This window comes from Cloeon dipterum, chromosome 2, assembly GCF_949628265.1.
Source record: "Cloeon dipterum chromosome 2, ieCloDipt1.1, whole genome shotgun sequence".
NCBI classification, from domain to species: Eukaryota; Metazoa; Arthropoda; class Insecta; order Ephemeroptera; family Baetidae; genus Cloeon; species Cloeon dipterum.
Window position 1 is genome coordinate 8,409,408 of NC_088787.1, and position 22,494 is coordinate 8,431,901.

Consider the following 22,494-nt stretch of genomic DNA (forward strand, 5'->3'; position numbering starts at 1 on the left):
TGCAGCCGAGCAAGCAAATTTATAAACAAGAGGCATGCGATGAACTTTGACTTTTAATGCTCCCAGGTTCATGACTCGTTGCGAATTTTTCGCGTGTCCCGCCGTACCGCGGAATGACATTTAAATTTCAGCGGATGAATGAGTCCTCTCAAACACGCCAAATAAGAAAAAAAGGAATTGAAAAATTTATTACACCAGTTCGATTCGTTATAAGACGAGAAATTCAATTAAATGAATTAGTTAAAAAAATCAACAGTATAAAGAATAAAAATAACTGTTGCAAATAGCACGTTATTTTAAATGAATTTTTCTGTTTTACCAATTTTTCTTCTTAAATAATAATTTTAAATTATTTAATATTTCAATTTGTCCAATTTACAAAAAGTATATTCTTTGATTTCGTCAAAAAACTGTTTTTTTCATAAAAGCATATAACTGGTTACCAGTTGTGCTTGATCAGAAGAACATCAGCTCATTAAGAAAGCTTAACCTACTTCAAGTATTTATCATGTTAAACTCCTGAGATCAGGGTTTGTTTTTTAAATAGAAATGTCATAATCTGTAAGCAATGACACGAGCGAGAAAATAAATGCAATCAAATTGTTTTGATGGAAATAAATGCCGAAACAATCCCTTCCCTGTCGCCTCGAGAGTTAGCAAATTTAATTTCAGAAACACCTTAAACTTTAAAAACTTGAAACACCAGGGGCTCCGGTGTTTTACCCCATAGCTCACGTATTATTGTTTATAAATAATTTGAAAATAGGACTTACCTAATACTCCTAGTGATGCTACCAGTGTGATGAATACGAATAAACTCGTTACTCGTAGTTGCAATATGGAAGTATGACTGTTTCTCGTTGACGAAGAATGTGTCAGGTACCCAGATGCTTTTTATAAAATCGGACCCAACTGACAGCTGCTCTACCCCTGGTCTCTTCCGGAAGGACAATCTCGGATCCTTCCAAAATTGCCGAAAGTAGAAATCCAATGTAAAGTCCTTGAAAAGTGAAATAGCCAGTGTTAGCAAAATCCTCGCCTCGCGTCCGAGAGCAGGTCTGTATTATATATTATTCGAGAGAGTATAACGGAGAAAAAAAAGAAAGAAAGACTATATATCTACACATTGAGAAAAGCTGCAGCGCGGAAAATTGCTTGTACTATCTACTGTACCAATCTACGCAGTGTACAAAGCTGAAATTTCCCAGCGCCTTGTTCAAAAACCTTTCCGATAAAACATCTGCTGGCTGGGAAAATGCACACTCACACTCTCGCAAACAAACACGAATGTAACGAATTCTTGATATATCGACGTCGATTTTCCATGCAAAGACAGCGGCACGACACGCAACTTGCATGCAGTCGGGCAATAATTTGTGTGCTTGACTGACGTTGAAAGAGAGAAAGAGAGAGAGAGGGAGAAATAGAGTGAGAGAGAAAAGAAAAAACGGCGTGCATGAACTCGACACTGTAGCCAAATACGTAAATGTTATACTGTGGTTTATATAAATCATCATTACTGGCCCGATGGACAGGGGCATTATTTGAAATTTACTCCTAGTTCTACGAATAACCGGCGCAAAAAGGGCAAAACTTATTTCAAGGGTTGCATGCCGACTCTATCGGACGAAAAGACCGCATGCACAAGGGTTGGAAAAATCTTGAGTTTAAAAAACTTTTTAGACAGGTTTAAGCCTGGTAGTTGTGGTGGTGGTGGTTTACCGACACTCTGAGCGGTAGAATCGCTTTCGATCGCGCGAAAAACGGGGGAAAATGCCGTATTTAGCATTTTTGATTGCCTTCCACCCCCCTTTTTAGTAAAGGGATTCAAGGCGCTACACAAAGAGCATATTATAGTATATGGATATGTAATAATAAATATATGTCAACCTTGGTAAAGAGTACAGATAGATAAAGAGAATAGAGAGATGAAACCATATATGGCGTATAATGTAAAAATGGGAGGAACACACATTAATTAAATCTCTGCAATGAAAAGGAGAAGTTTTAATAATATAAGGACCTGCCTGTCGGGGTGGCGAGAAATGATCCGAAACAAGGAGCGAGACGCATGCAGGTGTGCAAGATAGTGATAGAGAGACAGAGCGAGAGAGAGAGAGAGAAAAGAGAGGGTGGACGGACGGAGAAGTAAATTGACAAAGCGCACTGCTCACGCCTCCGCGGTACGCGATTTTTCCGAGCCTGTTGATGCAGTGCCCTGCCGGCCGGTCGGCCGGCCGACCGGCGTGCCGAGCCCTGCACACACACACACTCACACTCGCACAGTTGTTGGCGCTTTTCCAGCACCGCACTGCAGTATAAGACTGCCTGCTAGGCGCGGCGGCTCAGGTATGCGTTTTTCGGCCGCAAAATCATAATTTAGCGGTACCGGGAGACGCGGTGAGGCGATTGCGAAAGGCGTCCGCCCCCCCAGGGCAAGCGACCGATGAGTTTCAATATTTCATTGTTGCAAGCCGCGCGCCGGCATCTCTCAGGTCGCTCGTTGGGCGAACAAGTTTCGGTGAGCGGCCATCAAAGTTGCATGGCGTGAATTATTCAACGGGCGAGAGGACCGGGGCGCGGATTACAACAACGACACAAGGTCGGTGGTGGAATATGGTGTGCAACAATGAACAATGAAGAGAGGGAACGAAAGGCAGAGATAGAGAGAGAGGTATAAAGAAAGACAGAGACGGCCTCAGAGAGAGAGAAAGACACACATAACGAGACTCGGCTCATCAGCAGAGCCATCGTCCGATCATTATATATTAGAGGAGAAACGATAAGATAATAACGGATTGTCGTATATGGTTTGTTATGTCCGCATGCAAACAGCAACAATGAGAGAGAGATAGAGACCCCGGCGAAAAAGGAACGTTGCATGGTTCCCTTGAACAACAACACAAATCCATCTGCAATATCATGAAAATAAGATGAAAAACACAGCTGTCGATTAGCTCTCTCGATAGCTTCGAGTTTCAACACCCAACACCTATGGTAACGACGGCGGCGCTGTGCCCATCATCGATGTCCCATGATGCGCACAAACGCCCGGTTGGTATAACTTATTCGGCTCGATCGCTTTCGATCGCATGCTCTTGCCGCCGCGAGTGCAGCCGAAACCGTTCAGATTTTCTGCTGTGAAGTAGCACTGGGATTCAAATGATTTTTATGTCCGGAAATGAAACGATCCTCTGCGGACATGGGACGCAGAGGTTCTAGGGCCCAATGTGGCCATCTTTTCGTACCGTGATCTTTTATTTGGAAAACTGTTTGAGTAATTCAAAACCGTTAATTAACCACCTTTTGCCATCTCTGACATTGGGCAGCCAGGAACAGATCCCCGAAATACTCAAATAAATTCTCCGCGAAAATGACTGTCCGGAAGACATCCAAAGGTTACCAAAAGAACAGACTTTCGAGCCAACGGTCATGAATCGTGAACCAAGTGCAGCAAAAAATATGGAGCGGGCTGCAGTCGCGGCGACCAGCGTTTACGGGTCTAACCAAAGTATATATTTCCAGTCTCTGGGGGCTCCTAGGGACGGTGTCACGGTGGCTGGGGCGCCCTTTGCGGCGGCCCCGGGCCCCTAGGCGCCCCCCGAACGTGGTGTGGTTTCAAGATGCAATATAATGGCACGTGAGAGTCGTTTTACAACAACAACAGCTAAAAACAAAGAGAGGAAACACAATGTATATGTATAGTATATGATATATTCTGGAGATGTACCATGAGGACTTCTGAGACGGAACTTATACTCAGGACGTACATTGTCACCCCCACCTCCACTGGCGGCCCTGTAACATCAGAGTGATCACGCAGGGTTAGAGCAGTCGCGACAGTGGGCGGGCGGGCAAAGAGAGGGCGAGAGCGGATGACCCCTGACCTTTCCGGCTGCAAATGAAAATAGTAAATGAGTAAGTTGTCGGCGGCGGCGGCGGCTGCTGCTGCAGCTTGCTGCTGGAGTTTCCTGCCTGCGGAAGACGGAACGTGTGTGTGTTATTCTCGGCAGAAAGGGGGTGGAGGTTCATTGGTCGGATCGTTCGCACCGTTTTCACACTCGAATCGCTCGCCGGCTCGCTGCGGCCAGGCGAGCCCCTCGGAAAGCACATGCTGAAGGGGGTGGAGAGGAAAACGAGGTGGTTGTACTCGGCATGCAGTCAAGAGTAGAGAGAAAGAGAAAGAGAGAGAGAGAGAGAGAGAGAGAACAACTCAATCAAGAAAGTCGAGAACTAAAAAGCACGCGCGCAGAACGAACGAACGGGTCAACAAAGGCGGCGGTGTCACAGAACACAGACAGGAAGAGAATAAAGAAGGAGTTTTTGTTCCAAACGAAAGAGGAGAATATTCAAAGTACCATTTTGACTTCGGACAGAGAGCTGATACTTAAGACATACATAGTTATGCCAACTTCCACAGGAGTGCCTGCAAACGCACATAAATAACCGCACTCAGCATGGAGATGTTCTTATTCGAAAGGGGGTGGCGAGAGATAGATAGAGAGAGAGAGAGGAATAAAGAGGAGACAGAAAAATGCAGTCGTGGAATTGGCCTAGAATTGGCGGAATTATTCGGCGCAATAAATATATGCTCGCTCGTCATGATGGTGATGGACGCATGTGTTGGCTGCTGCGAGATGCGTGTGTTGGTAAATATATGAGCAAGAGAGAGAGAGAGAGAGAGAGTAGCTGGTGCTCGGTGACGTCACTGGTGCTCGGCACAGGCATGCGCGGGTCCCCGGGAGCTAGTCGCAGCAAAAGACCTAAAACCCAGCGAGCCTGATGTGATCAATAGTGTGTCAGAGAGCTAGCTGTGCTGCCTAGCGAGGCGGCCCGACATCATCCCCGCCGCCGCTACCGCCGCTTCTACCTTGTCTCGCGCGGTGCCAGTGACAAATTCGCTTTATTATTTTCCAAAATCATGAGAATGAGAGAGATTATAATTCTAAACACCAAGACAGACACAGATAAAAAGAGAGCAGAGACACTGAAAGGGAGGGTGGACGGGTATATATGGATGTATATATTCCGAGTTGCGCGGGGTGCGTTTTCGTTCCACCGCGCCTGGCTGTCTTTAAAGCCTACCCCGCTTCGCGACTTTTGAGCGATTTTCGTCCACTTTCTTATCACTTTTTAGAGCTGTCTTTTAAGCCGTCGTAATGGGAATGGTTCGCATTGTACATGCATACTGACTGTCGTTTGTGTGTGAGTAGAAAGGAGTAATGATTCGAGACACTGAATGTTACATTATGTATTTCCAGAGACTAACGAGAACGAGTAGTGTGTTGCATGCGAGAGAGCAGAATGAGAGCATATAAATTTTGTCCAACAACACGAGACACCAAGTACAGACAGAAAAAAAGGGCAGACACTATTTAATTATAGTTCTTTTCGTAATCAAAATCCAATGCTTCTTCTAACGGATCCTCAAAATATAATGTAACAATTCACTAGTTGGGAAAGTAAATGTAAGTGTTTGAAACTGTTTACAGATGGCACCACCGTTCATTTACAAATTTTCAGGTTTTCACTTCGATTTCAGATTTAATCCGGCCAGTGTGCGTTTTTGGCGTGGAGATAATTAATTTGACAGGCTGAAAACCAAACTTGTTCAAGTCGAATCGCGGTTGAAACCTTGTTGTCGTTTCTTCCGCTATTGGAATTAACCATTTTGGTCTTCAACACGCTCAAAGCCAAAAATGCTCGGTTAACAGGATTTGATCTGAAATTGCAGTCCCGAAAATCATAAAATGACGGTGGAGCCATAATGTCGGCGGCTCTGAACACCAAAGACTGCTTTCCCAACTGGAGAAATACTGAATATAATACAGAGTCTCAAACAACGAATAAAAAAACAATGCAGTTTTACAACAGGGCCCAGAATTCGAGAGGAACAAGAAGTGTGTAAGTACCATTTGCACTTCTGAGAGGGAGCTGATACTTAAAACATACATAGTAATGCCGACCTCGACGGGAGTGCCTGAAAACAACCAACAAAAGTCGCGGCTGGCCGCTTTACAGAGAATACACAGCACCAAACAAAAAAATTAAATTTGTCTTGGAAATAAAGTCGGTGGGGAGTTGGACGCAACAAAAGCCGCGCGCACTCTTGATTAAGCGAAGCGGCCTGTTTCGCGAAAAGCGCGATTTTCCGGCCGCGGAAATTGGGCCGTCGGACGAGGCAGCCTTCGCCAGCCAGCCTGCCAGCCGCCGGGCCGAGTGCAAGAAGCAGCACGGAGTGCGTGCGTGACGTCACCGGGAGCAATTTGCGACGCACACACACTCACACACAATGCCCCCGCCCAACCACCCCCAGCGCCCCACACACGGCGCGTTATTATCCGAAAAGCAGCGGGCGGGGGCCGCCGCGGTGTTTATGTGACATCCGCTAACCCAGCCAACGAGCACTTTAAGGTTTGCTTTTTGCAAATTGCCTCGGCGGCGGCAGCGGCGGCGGCGGCGGCGTTATACATTTATGTGTGTTGCTTCGTTCCAAATGTCAGAGGTGAGAGACGCGCGAGAGTCGGCGGTTTATTGTTGCGAATTCTACGCCAATGTGCGACGACTGCATTTCTTATTACATTAACTGACAGGGGGCTGTAATATGCTTTTTCGAGTCTGAACCAGACTGTTTGAAGAAAAGAAACAGAGAGCAGAGAGAGAGAGTCGAGGAAGAGACAACAATGAACGAAAGACTTACCTCCGTAGTTAGGTCTTACTCTTTTGTCGTAGCCTACACTTAACGAGTCTAAGATGGCACTAATATTGACATCACCAAGCATGCTGCCTCCGTTGGCTCCGCTGGAACAAGAAAAAGTTCATTATTAGTTTCGTTTGGCAGCCGAGGCACCAAAGATGGGAGAGACCCTTTCTGCTAAGAGTGGGTCTTTTGGATAATTTGTAAATAGTTGAAATAATTTGCCACAGCTTTAATTTGGAAATTTCATTTTAAATTCCTCTCTTTGAGGTTTTTGAAGGGAAATTTTGAGCCCTTCAAATGGGTAAAGGGTTGTAAATTTCAAATTATAAAAATGAGCATGACGTTTATGGTTTAAATGTCTTTAAATCCATTTAAAACAGTCCTAATCGACTAAAAATCCTTGCAAAACGTGAAAAACCCTTGGCGTGTGAGAAATTTGTACGTATTTTTTATTTTTATAGTTCGAATTTTTACCAATAAAATCATTTTAATCCACTTTCCAGATATTTTTTTACATTACACAAATTTTTATACCATTTTGACATTTATTATTAAAAATTAAATGTTGCTACTGCGTCGTATTTTTTAACATAGTTAATTCAAACTCATTTTAATGGTAGGTTGAAGTTACAACAAATTAAATGTTATAAAAAATTAAACAAAACTTACAGAGTTGATTACATTTTTGCTGCAATAATTTCCCCTTCTCCTATTTGTAATTACAGAAGTCAGTTGTTGTTTACCAAAAGGTTTGGAATAATAATATATCGACCGTTATTATTTAACCTTGAAGCCTGGGTTTTTTGAGCGGAAGTGGGTCACACCAGATTCGAGCATAAGATGGCGCATTTTTCCTCTCATTTCATACGTGCTTTTCCTTTTCTTTATTTCAAAGCGACGAGTATAAATGAATCGAACGATTTGCGTATTGTTTCTGTTTGCCTTGAAGGAGTCTGGAGAGAGGAGCAAGTGGTGCTGCAAAGAGAGCGAAAGCTCTCACTTGAATCACGCCCTGCACTTTTCCACGGCCGGCTGTTATCCGAGCTGGAGGCGCGTGTACGTGTATATATATAAAATCGATGGTGGCGTTGGTTCGGCGCCGAAATTAACAATTGGCAGTGAGTGGAGAAATTCGGTCTTGAGGCGACGGCACGAAATGCAGGAGAACACGGTAATGAACGAGTGTTTTACATTTATATGTTGAAAGTGCGGTCGATACGCCCGGCGTGACTCCGTGTCTTTGTCGAGCCGAGCTACAGTATATAGCAAAATTGCTGTAATTTATTTTTCGCTCCGTCCCACTTGATTTCCAACTTTTCCAAGCGGGCCCACTTACATGGAGCACACTTGTTTACACCTCTCGTCAGATATATATCTCGAGGAGTGTGTATCTTCCCCTTCTTTGTCTTTGCAGCGCAGCAACACGACGGCGGCGGCGGTTCGTTTTCTCAGTCAGCTCTCTCTCTCTCTCTCTCTGCTCGAGCGTCCTAGATTTCGAGTGAGCGAGCGAGCGGCATCACTTCCGGTCCAGAAGAGGCACCGCGCCCCAAGAAAAGCAGCGGCAGCAGTCGTTTCGGGCCGCCATTATTTCCACATTACTCGCGGGCGGCGACGAGTAAACTCAGGGGCAAAAATGCTTTCGCAATTCCAGCACGGCGAGTTGCGTTTTGCAGCCCTGCCTCCCCTGCTGCTCCAACTCACAATACGCGTGTATGAAAAATTCAGCACCAGGAAGCTGGGCGTGCGGAAGCGGCAGTTGGCCGCGCAAAAAGCTGCCGCTCGGCGACTAATGCACCGACCCCATTAATTTTGGATTTTCTGCAAATACACACCCCAATACACACAGCCGCCGTTTGATTACTTATTGACGCCTCCTTTCGGCAAATGCATTAGGGATTTTGTCTGGAATATCCGGCATCAAAGGGCTTAATTCGTTTTTAAAACGGATTGATTAATTAATTTAAAACAATTATCTTACATTTTTAACTGTTATAGGAGTTCAGACGAGTAAAATTAAGTCTCGAAATTTTTTATAGTGGTTTTTAGCATCTTGGAAATAAAAATTAAGCAATATTTTGAATTTACAACCAGCGGGGGCAGGATTCATGCGACGCGCAGACATGGCGTCCGGTGGAGTATGGCGCGAAAAATGTCACGAGAAAATGCGCTAAAAGAACCAAGTTTTCGTAAATTTTGTGACACAATTTGCATTTCTTGTACTAATTGTGTCTTTTGGCTCGTAAAAACAAACTCTTGACACTCGTACGGCAATCCAAAGAGAGCTTTTTGTTTCCCACATTCAGGCGCCATCTTGGATCTGCGCAGTGGGAACCAATTTTATCGCACGCCTGGATACCGCTGTTTACAACCACCTTTCTCCTTTTAAAATTAATTCCTAAACCACTCTTTGAATTTTTCTTTAATTTTCCACTCTGTTTCCAACCCTCGTATCTATCTGACCTATAAAAATATTTTATTTTTAGCCCTTTTGCTCTTTTCATTGCATTTTTATATTAAATTTCCCGGTTCCATATTAAGGAAACTCCCGTCTCGGCCGCAGATCCGAGTAACCCACTTTTGCGTTCTAAAAGCGGTTGCAACAATTTCGTAGTAATGTCCAAGCGCGTGACCTTTATTCTCTTCTCGGAATAGGAGCAGAGCAGGGCTGCTCGCTCACCCCCAGAAAGGTCGATCGGGGGTGCGGTTTGGCCGGAGCCGATTGGTCGCATGTGTGCCAAGCAGCAGGTACGAGACGCGCCGCGTCTGCTGGCTGGCAATATCTGGACGCGATTGATTAATTAATACCGTGTCGCGGCAGCCGCAAAACACGGCCCAGCCGCAGATTTATCGAAGGACGGATTTTCGGTCCGGCTGCTGACCGCACACGCCGGTCATTAATCTCCAGTCGCGCTTTTTATATACGTGTGTGTCACACTCGTTTCGCTCTGCTGATCAATTCGCCCCTTTTTTAATTGAGCTGCTTCGGAAGGCGGCAGCAGATGGAGACACAAGTTTCATTTGACTTCAAGATGAATGTAAAATTTAATTTCAAGTTCGTAAGGAAGGGCCCTAACAGTTAGTGTTTTTAACAAATTTAATTAATATTTTAATGCGCTGTAATATACTTAATTTTTTTCCTGTAAATAAAATAATGATGATGTAAATTAAGATTTAAATTTGATAAGTCAACTAACCAGAAAAAAAACAAAATTTCAAGACAAAATTTGGCGTTTGGAAAACCGTTTTGGATTTTTAGCACTTCAAATAAAATCTCTTTTCGCAAGGAATGCACGCAGAAGCCGGATTATTTAGTAGAATGAATTCACGAAAATAGAAAATTAATTGTGGGGTCATCTGTCAGCTTTGTAATTTTGTAATTTCAACTAATTTTTCCTAGGAATTTTTTAAGCAACAAAAATGTACAAAATATAATAGTTTAATACATTTTTACAGTTCTTGATTCTAAATTTTTTAACACCATTTTCGTGGGAAATGCAGGATTTTTTAATTTAAACTGGACAAAACTCATCAGCATTAAAGCACTAAAAGCGCCAAATTATGCAATTGAAAATTAATAATCAAGCGCTGGCTCTGGACGCAGGGCATTAATTATTTACTCCCGTATTAGTATCTCCCAGGCCGCGGATTCCGTTTTGCGCAATTGCACGGAAAGCAATTTGTTAAATAATAACCAGTATACTCCTTCCGCCGTGCGGCCGAATTAAACTCCAATTAAATTTTGGCCCCATTTGACAGACGAAATTTAAACATAAACGCGCCTGTGATGACTTTTTCGCGGCAGTTTCAATTTGCATGTTAATTCGCGCCGGATTGCGCAAGCAACTTTCGGCTTTAGAGGGTGTCAACACCGAAATTGAATTCGGCGCACGCTCTTCTTGTTCAAAATTCAAGGCTCTTCACGCAGGCCCCGCCGGACCGGCCGGCGAAAACTCGTGAACAAATGAAGTGGTTCGTGCGGCGGCAGGAAATTTGAAATTTAATTAAGCACTGCCGACCCTTCCTGCTTAGTTGAGATTAGAATTGAACAGAGATTTGCATGGCCGGCCAGACCCTTGGCTCAAATTAATGGCGCAAGACTTTGTTCGAGCGGAAGGATGCATTGCTGCGGTCAACTTTGTCTCTGCCGCCCGCGAAGTTGATAGATTTGTCTTTGTCTTTCGTTCTTGAGCAGAAAATTTATTTCCCGGCGCCTGTCTTTATTTTTATTTTTGGCCTGCGATCAACCTAGACGAAATAAATCGGCTCCATCGTCTATGTCTGAGGATAATTGAGATTTATTTTGACCAATTTATAAGGTTGTGTTGCGTATATAAAAAGTAAAGTGATTTTTGGTCTTTTAGGATGCTAAGAACTAGCAATTTTCGCTTTAAAAATAGACCAACAACCGCATCAAAAATCTGGCACGGTCTTCAAATTTATAAAAAAACACAATCTTTCAATTTTTTGTGTCGACACGAGACAATATATAAAATCGCTTTGACTGCAAATTAAATTAATACTTTCGTTAAAGAAGAAATATGTTTGGGACACTTTTCTCATTTGTAAATTTGTCTTTTATTATTTGCCTGTTAATTTAGGCTGTCAACTGCAGCAATATTTCATGGAATAAATAACAAAAGAGTAAACTCATTGAGCCAATATATAAATTGTATGAGACATTAAAACCACCGGGGGCCAGATTCGTGTGATGACGTCTGGTAGAATATGGCGAGTAAGATACAAACGTGAAATGAAATTAGCTTGGAAAAGGTCTAATAAATTTATCTTGAAAATGCCTTCAGCACAATGAATGTTATTTTTGTTGTCATTTCTTTTCTAACGGCTGATAAGCCCGGTAATTGGTGAATCGACCTTTAGATGGCACATCAGGCTAATGGAAATGTAACAAAATACGCGGGAGTGAAATTATTAGGTTTTTTGACGCTTCTGATTGGCCGCTGGACTGTCTCCTGATTGGCCTCCATTATTTTGACGCCATATTGACTTCTGACCGGCGGGAACCAACACAGGTCGCAACCTGGCCCCCAGTGATTAAAACTAAATTAAAATTTTGGTTCAAAATTGAAAATGGACTATTTGGAAGAAAATAAACGCCTTTTCTTTTCCCCATCGAATTTTCCATTTTAAACGGAACACACCGTATAATTTTTGGCTTTTGTTACCTCGCTTTTAAAATATTCCACGTCTTGACAAGTTGAATGACACTTTAGGGCGAGCTAGCAAAGTGCAGCTCGGTTCTGAGTGTTGGTCCCCAAGTTTTAATGGGCACCAGGCATCTGGTGCTGCGTCACGGCCCATATTATACAGACCTAAAACGCGCGCGTGTGTGTGTGTGTGGTGTGTTTGAGCGGCTAACAAGTCGAGCTGTTAACAAGAAAGGTGCCCGGCGTGCCTGCCTGCTCCTCGCGCAAAAGCCGATTTCATTGTTTGTCGTGCTCGCGAGCAAGAAAAATATACGAAACTCTCTTTCATTGCCGGCGAGACTTGTTCCGCATAAATATATAATGTGCGCGCCGCAGAAAAGAAGTAAGCGAGCGCCGCCGCTGCTGCTTTCAGTCGCCCGGCAAACCAAATAATGCTTTCCGTGCATGCGGTCTCTTTTCAGAATCCGCTTTTTCCCAGCCCCGGCCGCCGCCGCGTGAATGCAAGCCGCCGGAGCACAGAGAGTGCTTGCTGCTGCTGCTTTTGCTGGTGAAAGCAGGTGCCGCGCGCCGCTGCTGGATTCCGTCTTTTCTTTTTTGCTATTATTTATTCATCCCTCTCGCGCTCAATGCCATTTTCAATCTGCGCGATATAAATTATGCATTACCGTCCCCTATCAAGGAAAAATATTATAATTTTGTATCCAATAATAGACTGCAAGAAATAATTTTTTATAATAAAATAGTTTATTTTCCACTTCAAATTGTCATTCCTTAAGGGATATCATTATTTTAGGGGCTTGTTAAATATTATTTGAAACATATTTTTGCAATTTTTTCTTCTACCTTTCCAAAAAGCAAAAAAATTAAACGCAGAGGGTTAGAAAATTTAGATTTTAAGAGAACAAAATTGTTTCCATGGTGAAAATAACTACAGCTCGAGATGAAAATTTTAAATCACATTTTTTACAATATTTTGGTCATTTAAAGAAAGCAATGAAGGAAACATGAAAAGTTATATCTTCTAAATATGACCAGGATTTTTTATTTAATGTAATTTTAATTTCCAAATCTGTTCAAGGGTGGCAAGAAAGTTAATCGAGATATTCAAAGGGCAGAACTTGCTCGTCAGATATAAAGCCCAAAAACGTTACCTCGAAAACTAAATAACCACTTCTACTCAGTCTATTTGGGATTTGACCTAATTATTGAGAAATTAGGTCAGGAATATTTTCCTACTCCTACTTTCCTTTTCAAAAACGATTTTTCACATTGAAATAGCATTAAACAAGTGTGGCATCAAAAGGTTTAGGGCCCATTTCCGCTCTGATTTTAATTTAGACTTGGAAATTTTAAGCATTACTCCTTTTCTAATCTTTGTAGATCTATCTCTCCAACCTATTATCATAAAATTTTGACTTGTTTCTAAATAAAATGTGTCTTCAACTAGAAAAAAAGACAAAAACATTCATGTCCCATCAAGCTTTTAATATATCACTGTGGAATAAAACTAAGCCCTTGAAATCCAAGCTTTTCAGACTCACCACTTATTTATTTGTCCTAAAGAAACACAAACAATTCCTATTAATCTGGATTCTAGCAAAGTTTCCAGTAAATAAAAATTGCAAAAAATGTGCTTTAGCTTTTTTTTTGTTCCAAAGAATATTTAATTTCTTTTGCATCCCCAGGAGAGACAATTTTAGCTGCAAACCTCGACGAGATAAATTTCAGCCAAGAAACCTGTCTGAATTTGCAAAGACTGCACACATGAATTTCAGACAGAAAACGTTTTTAGAACAAAAATCTTCTGACCTTTTTTCTAAGAATCAATTAATGAAATTTCACCAGGGTTCGCAAAAACCCGTATTTTTCCAGAAAAAAACCCACTACGTACATTGCAAAAAAAACAGTTTATTTGCGGGGATTTCTGCATTTTTCCGAAACACATGCATTTTTATTGAAAATATAAAAATTCTCATGATGGATGACCAAAAATAGGAATTTTACAAATCAGTAAAAATGCCATTGGACTCACTAAAATATCAAAAATTCTAATACCCATCGTAATTTTCCAAATTCCAGTCTCTTTGGCGCGAAATGTGACCTTTTTGGCGTTAAATTCGGATAAACCCAAAACTGGCGGAATTTTCCAGCTGTTTTTGTTTTGCACAAAAAACCAGCAATGCATTTTTGCGCATTGCAATTAGCGAGTCCTGAATTTCACAGCCCCAAAAATCTGTGTTCCCTCGATCATTTTGATCAGCAAACAGAAAGCCCCACGAGACTCGAGGCGTTTACTTAAAAAAATCTCTATTGACTTTGCTTTTGGCTCTTATGTCTGGAGTTCTCACTTCGGTAAACAGAATCGATCCGAAATTCCCAAGCGGAACGATATTTCACTTTAATCACCCAAGTTCGGAAACTAACTTGTCAAGTGGGCTGGTTCCAGATATTCACGGGAGCAAATGCTTGCACAAAGGGCTGGAAATTTCCCAATCGCGAGACGGGCTCGAATTGAACGGTTTCCTTTCAATCAAGTTTCGAAGCCATTTAGCAAGCCTTTACGCAACGCAACCGCGCCGCACCGCCGGCGTATATATCTTGGCCAACAAATCTGCGTTGCAAAGTAAACAAAGCATGCGATAATATTTCTGCTGCGCGCACCGGGCAAAAAAAATTTTACGAGCAAACTTTTGTGTCCTGGTCAAATTTAGGGCGGAAAAAGCATCAAAACGGCGATGATAAATGCGGCAAAACATACAAAGCCGCGATTTTTCATCCCTAGATAAAGAGCTGGAAAAAGTTTGGTTGCGCCCCTCCGGCTGCTTTCGCTCGCTCTCTCTCCCGCGCGTATTTTTCCTTTTTTTACGGTGCTGCGCTGGCAAATGTAGGCCGTGTGTGTATCTCATTATTGTTACGCCCGGCAAGACATTAGAGATGCGTGTTTACGCTTCGGCGCAATAATCATCTCGGCGGAAACAATCAAACTTTTCTCATTCGCGCGCGCCGAATCGAATTGCGTTTCGGCAGGGCCACCCCGAGTGCCGAGTGCCGACGCGCTGCGGACAGCCTTTATTCCTTATATATTCGAGAGCAGAAACTTTGCTTTCTGCTGCCATATATGTATAAAATGGCCCTCCTCCGATTCGGTATTCTCTCAAGTGCTTCAAACTTGCCCCAAATTGCTTCCATGCGTTGGCAACCAACTTTTCGACCGAGATTTCTGCCCACCACGTTGAAAAGGAATTATTATTATTTTCATGCCTTGTTTAAAAACTAAAAAAACTGTTGTAAAGTGTCCTCAGAGAACAAAAATAAAGTTTTAAAGTGAGTTCTTTTCTTACACGGAATTTTCTAGGATGAGACTACCTTTTTCTAATTAGGTATATTTAGAGTTGTAAAACTTAATTTCTGAAGGATTTATTCAATAATTGTTGAGCCTGATGTGAATTTGATTTCCTTGAAATTTGGTAAAGTTGGCAATATTTGAAACGAAAAATCGATTGATGAGTTAATGAGGAATATTTGAAGAGTATGAAACAAAATATTTTCTGGTTGAAATTCATGTCACGCAGAGGAATTTTATGTTAAGTGTGTTGGTGGTACAGATTTAAACTTTCAACAAGCGTAAATAAAATGACGAAACTGCCTAGAAAATCACTAAAATTGAGCTCACAACAGATTTTATGCGAGACGTGAATGAAAACATTATTTTTTGTTTAAAATGATTGCTTATAAAAGAGATGAAAGTGATTTGTTACTTTTTGTTAGAATAAAGGAGCAATTGAATAATTATTTATGGAACCTACACATTAAAAATTTAATTCTATTAATTACTTTTATTGTGTTCATTCATGCAGCTGAGAAATTATTTATTTAAAATAACACAAGCTAAACTTTGGTGACAAAAACGTGTTCAAATCAAAAAAGAATTAGAACTAAAATAATTTTAAAACGTAATTATAATAAATCTGATAAAATTAGAAAATAAAAATTATAAATCATACGGTGGCAAGTTTTATTTTGTGGATTAGTTCAGGATGAATAGATATTCGAGGAATTTTGCGCAGAACTGATTGTGAGCCATTCGATAATTTTAAATTTCAACAAGATTATTATTTTGAGGATTAATTAATTATTAAGCGAACCATTTTGTACTGAAAAAAATAGATACGTAATTTAAATAACTATCGAATGGCTCGGCTCTGCTCGGATTTACTCAGGATGCATATTTGAATTAATTTTAAATTTTCATTCAAAAAAATACTAATTAGCCTTCTCAATTCTGATCAAATCCATGCTTAAAATTTAATTTTGCACAGTAAATTTCTTCCAAATTTAATTTTTTAACATTTTCCCAACGGAATGGCTGATGCGACCTTTTTCTAGATAATTTAATTAATCCATTCTAGGCTGCAGCACGAACTAAAGACTAAGTAGATTCGTGTGCAAGGGTGGGCTAGGCTTGGGTTTTATGCAGATAAGGCGGCTGGAGATGAGTACGTGGAGGAAGGAAGGAAGCGCTCTTGGCCGAGAGCGTGCTCGACGCCCCGTATCCGCGTGCCTGGCTGCTGCTTTGAGTCGGCAATTAGCGTCGTCGGCGAATCGGAGCAGTTTGTTTTGGCGCATACAATAATTTCGCTGCCGCGCGCGCTCGGAAGAGACACACATCCGTCGAGAGTCGTCATCCACTCTGGGGCGTTCAACAAGCAAGCGAGCGAGAGAGAGAGAGAGAGAGAGAGAGAGAGCAGGCACTTAAAAGAGGCGGCGGCAGCAGCGGCAGCCCCCGGCCGGCCTCCCTCTCTGCACCAAGCGCAAGCAGCTGCTGATCCCGCGCCAGATATCGGCCATCATTCCGCGCCGCTGACCCACTAAAAACGGCAAACACTCTGCTCCCCACCGGGAAGTGAAGCATCGCTCGCCTAGATCCACCAATTTGTTCGATCCCCTCATTTTTTTAGCAGTTTTTTTCCATTTGTCAATTGCTCTTCAATGAATTGCACCGTCTGATGATTTTGTACACAAATCATTAGTTCCTAAATTAATTTTTTTATTTTTAAAATAGGTTTAAAAAAATTGAAACTACTTGGTTATACCCTTTTTCACCCAACATCAATTTACAGATAAAAAAAAATGTTTCTCTTTTTTGTAAAATTTAAAGACACAAAATCAATTTTCCTCGGCTCCAATTTTTTATATTTTTATTTTACAAACATTAAAATTGAATTTAAAAATTTTTCTCCGTCATTTTTTAATCAAATTTATTTTTCCTGGTCAAATTTCTCAATTTTTCAAAGAAAAAAAATCCTTTTTCACGTCCCCGGCGCTGAATGGCAAATTCAAATGGCGCCTTAAGATTTTATCGCCTCCTGGCCCTTCGCTCTCTCCTCTCTGTCGACGGCGAACGTTAATAGCACTGCAGCTTTTTCACTTTATTCTGTTGTTTAAATATTTTGCCACGGTTAACGAAGCGTCCCAGCTGCCCTCGGGCCGCTCGTAGAAGGGGTGCATAGAAAGGAGCAGCTTTCTTTCTTTCTCTTTCCGCCGTCTTTGAGCATAGAATCGTGTTTGCGCAGCGATAGGATTTTCTGCCGAACGACAGATTTGTGTTCTTTCATGCTTTTGGGGTTGATTTTGACTCTCATGACGTTAGCTTTTTACTGCGTGTCTTAAATTTATTGTCTAACACCTCTAACCCTTAAATTGAATAATAATTTGTGAGTAGTTTATTATATTTAAAGGTTAGTTTCATTCCAATTTTTTTTTTTAAATTAAAATTAAAAAATATTACAATAATTGAAACAGTGGTAAACTGGTAGCTTACAAAATTCATGATAAAATATATATTCTTATTTTATTTAATTTTTATATCATTTGTTATTAATTTTTTATTTTTTTAATTGAATTTCAATTTATTAGTAAGATACATATACATTTGTACTCTAAGAAATTTAATAAATAATAATACGATCTACACTTCATTAATTGAAAATGTTACAGTATAATAAGGTAATGGCAAAGTGATGGCGCATAAAATTTCAGACAGCCAATTTATATAATTAAATTATCTCTATAAATGAGGACAAAAATGTAGCATTATGCGTTGCAATCTTGCTTGCTTTTCAAAAAAGAAATTGACATCACACGATTGAAATTTTGTCCTCAAAAGATCTGAAATAAAATTGAAAGTGTGCAGTTGAGAATTTACAAGAAGTCAATAAAGTTATACAATTTTTATACCAAAGAGAATTCGACCCTTCAAATAAAAAAATAAAATAAAAAATACAAGAATGAATCTTTAAAAATCGACAACTTTTTCTTTTTTGTTATTTTTTAATACAACCAATTTGGTTTATTAGAATGAAAACTGTGCATTTTTATTAATTAATATTCTTGGAAAAATACTTCAATCAGTTAATAAATAAATTTTACAAAAATTTCAATATTAAGCTGAATTCCTAAAAGAAATTCTAGATACAAGAAACTCAGGAAAATGTTATTCTTTATCGCAAAACTGAACACACTCCCGTGTCTCGATTTCTCTCACAAATTTGAAAGCGGTGACGGAAAGGGATTTAGCGGCGAGAAAATCGGCGGGCGTCGCACGCGCGAGAACAAACAGAAAAGAGAATCGGGCAGAAAATCGATGCTCAACAAAGCACTTGCCGTGAGTTCAGAAAGCGATCCGTATCGCGGCTGGCGGGCGGGCAAGCAGGCGGATGGAGAAGAGACCATCGCCGGGTCGAGTGGCTCGACGAGAGTACACACACATCGAAAGGAGAGAGAGAGAGAGAGCAGCGTGACTCTGAGAGTGAGTGAGTGAGTGAGCGGCCGATCAATAATTCAGCATCTCTGGCTCTCGTGGCGCCGAGTGGCGTCGTGTCTCGTTGGGGCCGCCTAATAAAACTACTCGAATCGTCGTCGTCGTTGTCGTCGCGAGGAGTGCCTTTTAATTAGCCTCTCTCGCGCGCTGATTAGCCCGCGTCGAACGCCTGCAATCGAGCGTGGATAGGCAACCTGTCGGCAACGCGCGCTGACCCGGTTGCATACTTTCCTCCGCGCGCCCGCAGATCAATGCAGCTGCGGTTCGGCTTGTTTTCCCACTAGCTCGCTCCCTGCTGCTGCTGCTGCTGTTCGTGTGTTGTGCAGCACAACGTACTCAACCTTCTTTGTTTGTCAACTCTCACTCGGAATCTTTTTTTTCTTTTTTACATCTGTATACACGTCTCTTTCAAGGGGGTGACACTTCTAGGCCTTAAGAAAAATGATAAATTCTGTTTCAAAGCGTTAAATTCTGCTTTTATTTAGATTTTAGCAATTATAATTCCTTAAAAATGACTCACCAAGCTATTTTTTCTTGAAAATGTAATATTTTGGGACAGCGGGGGCCAGATGTGCAATAAAATTGGTTCGCACTGCGCAGATCCAAGATGGCGTCTGAATGCGGGAAACAAAAAGCTCTCTTTGGATTGCCGTACGAGTTTCAAGAGTTTGTTTTTACGATCCAAAAGACACAATTAGTACGAGTAATGCAAATTATGTATTATGTCACAATATTGACGAAAACATGGTTCTTTTCGCACATTTTCACGTGACCGTTTTTTCGCGCCAAACTCCACCGGACGCCATATCTGCGCGTCGCAAGAATCTGGCCACCGCTGTTTTGGGAGACATCCTCAAGTTATACAAGTTGGTGGTGGAATATTAGGAATAAACTCCGTTTTAAATAATAAAATAATGCACTTAAACAAATAAAAATTAATAATAAAATGATTTACCAAGGTAGTTCAATTTTATGGCACAAAATTTTACGTCAGAACTAGCAAAAACATGTACTTAAGATGAGTTTATTTCAAATATAATTAATTTATTTAAAAAAAATAGAAATTTAAATCTCCTTCCAGTTTTGTAGTCTCTATTTTTCTTCTTAATTTGGAAAATCACCTAGAATTAAATGTATATAGGTAATTTTGCGAAAAAAAATACCGGATTGCCGCTAAACTTGGTTATTTTGTGAGTTTTCCCCATATTGAATATATCCGTGGCCAATATTTAAGCTAAATTTAAGTATTTTAACTTTTCAACAGCTTTATTTTTTGGATTTATGTATAACATTCTGTAAAGATCAGGCTTAAATTGGATTGATACAGGGTGACAATTGCAATTTAATTGCATTGTTGGATGCAATAAGCAGTTGATCGATACGCAATTTATTTCTACAATTTGCAATAATCGTAAAAGGACCTTAAACATTCAAATTTTATCCAAAATTAACAGCGCTAGACCACATTATCTTGGCAAATTTCGATTCCTCTCGTCGAGATCTGTCCAAAAGCGTATAAAACCTTTTAGGGAAACTCCTTGTTGTCAAATACAATCAGATTTCAAGTAAGGAGACTCCTCGCCATTTGAAAAGCATTCTAACTTAGCAGCAACTTTAAAAAAAAAATTACAGCACTATTTAGGTCAATTTTGGCTTCAACTGGATCCTAAGGGATGAGTTCATGCATTGGCAATAAGAATTTTTCCGATTTTTAAGCATCAATCCTCTTTAGTAAATCGATTAACTGATAATTTTGATTAGTTGTTGGCTAAAATAAGCAGTTCATAAAAAATAGTTGGCCTTAGCTATTTTTTTCTGGTCAAAAGAGGATCTTGCTTTAATCAATATCCAAATTGCAATGCTCTGACAGCAAGAATGTTCCGTATTTTAGCTCTGTATCAATCCTATCTATAGATTATAAATTTCCGCGTGTAGCAACAATAAGGGTGTGTCGGGCAGCAACAATGGCCTAGATTCCACGCAAGTCGTGCCTGCTCCACTTTGCGCGGCGCCCGTGTCTTGGGTGTGCACACCCTGCTCATACACACACACACACACACACACATTGCCGCGCGCGCGTCCTGTTGTTGTGAGCACAATTTACGTGCTGACAGGGGGAATCAGGCCGCGCCAGCAGCAGCGGAAAAATTGCTGCCTGAACGATAAATATCCGTGTTTATTTCTCAGGAAGTGCAAATAATTGTTTTCTCCGGCCAGCGGCGCGCGGCGGTGGTGTATGCGGCAGCGGTGCGTGCGTGGCTGCAAACTTGGCCCCGGCGCGGGATCTGCCGCCGCCGCTGCTTTTGCCAAAATAAATGGAATCGAAAAACGCGCACCCTGCGTTTCCTCGGCTGCCGCGTGATAGATGCTTCGCGGAATTGCGCCCGATTGTTTTCGTTCCACTCGCGTGCCACGCCTGTTTTCCGCCGCCCATATATATATTATACCGTTCAAAATGAGCGCCTCTGAAAATTTATAATTCTAGGAAAAAGCCCTTATCTTTAACGAGCGAAACGGTAAAAATTGTGATATGATGATTCTATAAAAGGTATTTTATGCATGGAAATAAATTAATTTGAACATTTATTTTGGTTTTTGAATGATTTTTTCCTTGATTTTGATTTCCCTCGTAGCATTCCTTCCAGCGCTGCGCGAATTACGAGCTAAATTTATCTCCTGGCAAAGTAAATCACGTTTTTCAATAGGGAGAAAGTACTCGCCAATTAATTTGCATACAAACACTGAGCTGACTTTCCCATAAATTTAAACGGCAACCTGAGGAAATTTTAGCTCTTTCCCGATTTTAACAGTATTTCAAGAAAAGGGAACAATTATATTTCGCTTTGGAATTTTGCTGTATATGCACATCATTTTTTATTGGGGACAAAAAGAATAAACAGATTCATATTAACAATTAAAATTGAAGTCGTTTTGCCCTAAACTCCATTCAGTCTAAAATCTTATTTTTAGGCATCGTTGTTTTTAATTTATCTAGTATCTAGTAAGAAAATGTTTAAAAACTTTGGTTTATGCACTAAATTTGAAGTTCTTTCCTAATTTTTTCCTAATTTTTGCGTTTAGAAGCCTAATGAGCATGAACTACGCAATTTCCAGACCTTTGAGCCACACCTAAAATCTTCTGAGCTGTTTTAGGAGCCCTCAATTTCCCGCTACTTCCTTGACGTCAGCTGTTCTACAAATGAAGACTCTCTTCAACTGCTCTCCAGACCGACTTAGTTAATTAAACTAATGGTTTAGGAAGATCTGGACTAACCGATGAAAAAAATTAATGAAAGTAATGCAAATAAATATTTTTTTATGGTTACCTAATATTTTACCCGGATTGACAATAAAGAAAATCATCCTATTTTTCAATAATTTTTAATAAATTGTAATTTTTATTTTATTTTAGAATCAAAATCAAAGGTTTAGATAAGTTTGAACCGATATAATATCCTTCTTTCAATTTTTTGTACTGGAATTCCGAAAATTCTCCTATAATTATAAATGTAAAATCATGACTATTTGAGAATCACATTATTTCGTATCAGAATAATTATATTAGGGTAACGTATAGGTAACGAACGATACATATTTTGTTCGTAAAATAATCTAAATTTGATGTAGCAAATAATTCAATCTAAAATAATGAATTTTCGTTCTTTATTCTTTCCCGCAGTATCGATCCCCTTACAGAATATTTTCGCAGTGGCGCCTTTTGTTGTTTTTTTTATTGCAAAGAAAGTCAATCATAAGCCCCGCCGATCTATCTTTGGCGATTCGTTCCGACATTTCGAGGGACGAAAATA

General features: G+C 40.6%; 1 protein-coding gene across 7 annotated transcripts in view; it reads right to left on the reverse strand.

The window, feature by feature from the left end:
- Rdl (Resistant to dieldrin) overlaps window positions 1–22,494 on the reverse strand; it is a 59,520-nt gene that overhangs the window by 25,811 nt on the left and 11,215 nt on the right. For 3 of the 7 annotated variants that reach the window (XM_065481103.1, XM_065481096.1, XM_065481099.1), the window contains exons 2-4: window positions 6,701–6,801; window positions 5,913–5,980; window positions 774–1,000 (exon numbers count right to left, since the gene is read on the reverse strand). In XM_065481103.1, the coding sequence (XP_065337175.1) occupies window positions 774–1,000; window positions 5,913–5,980; window positions 6,701–6,801 (396 nt within the window). Of the gene's footprint in view, window positions 1–773; window positions 1,001–3,730; window positions 3,799–4,358; window positions 4,427–5,912; window positions 5,981–6,700; window positions 6,802–22,494 lie in introns of all 7 variants that reach the window. The other 4 variants (XM_065481098.1, XM_065481102.1, XM_065481097.1 and 1 more) reach the window with 2 other exon arrangements.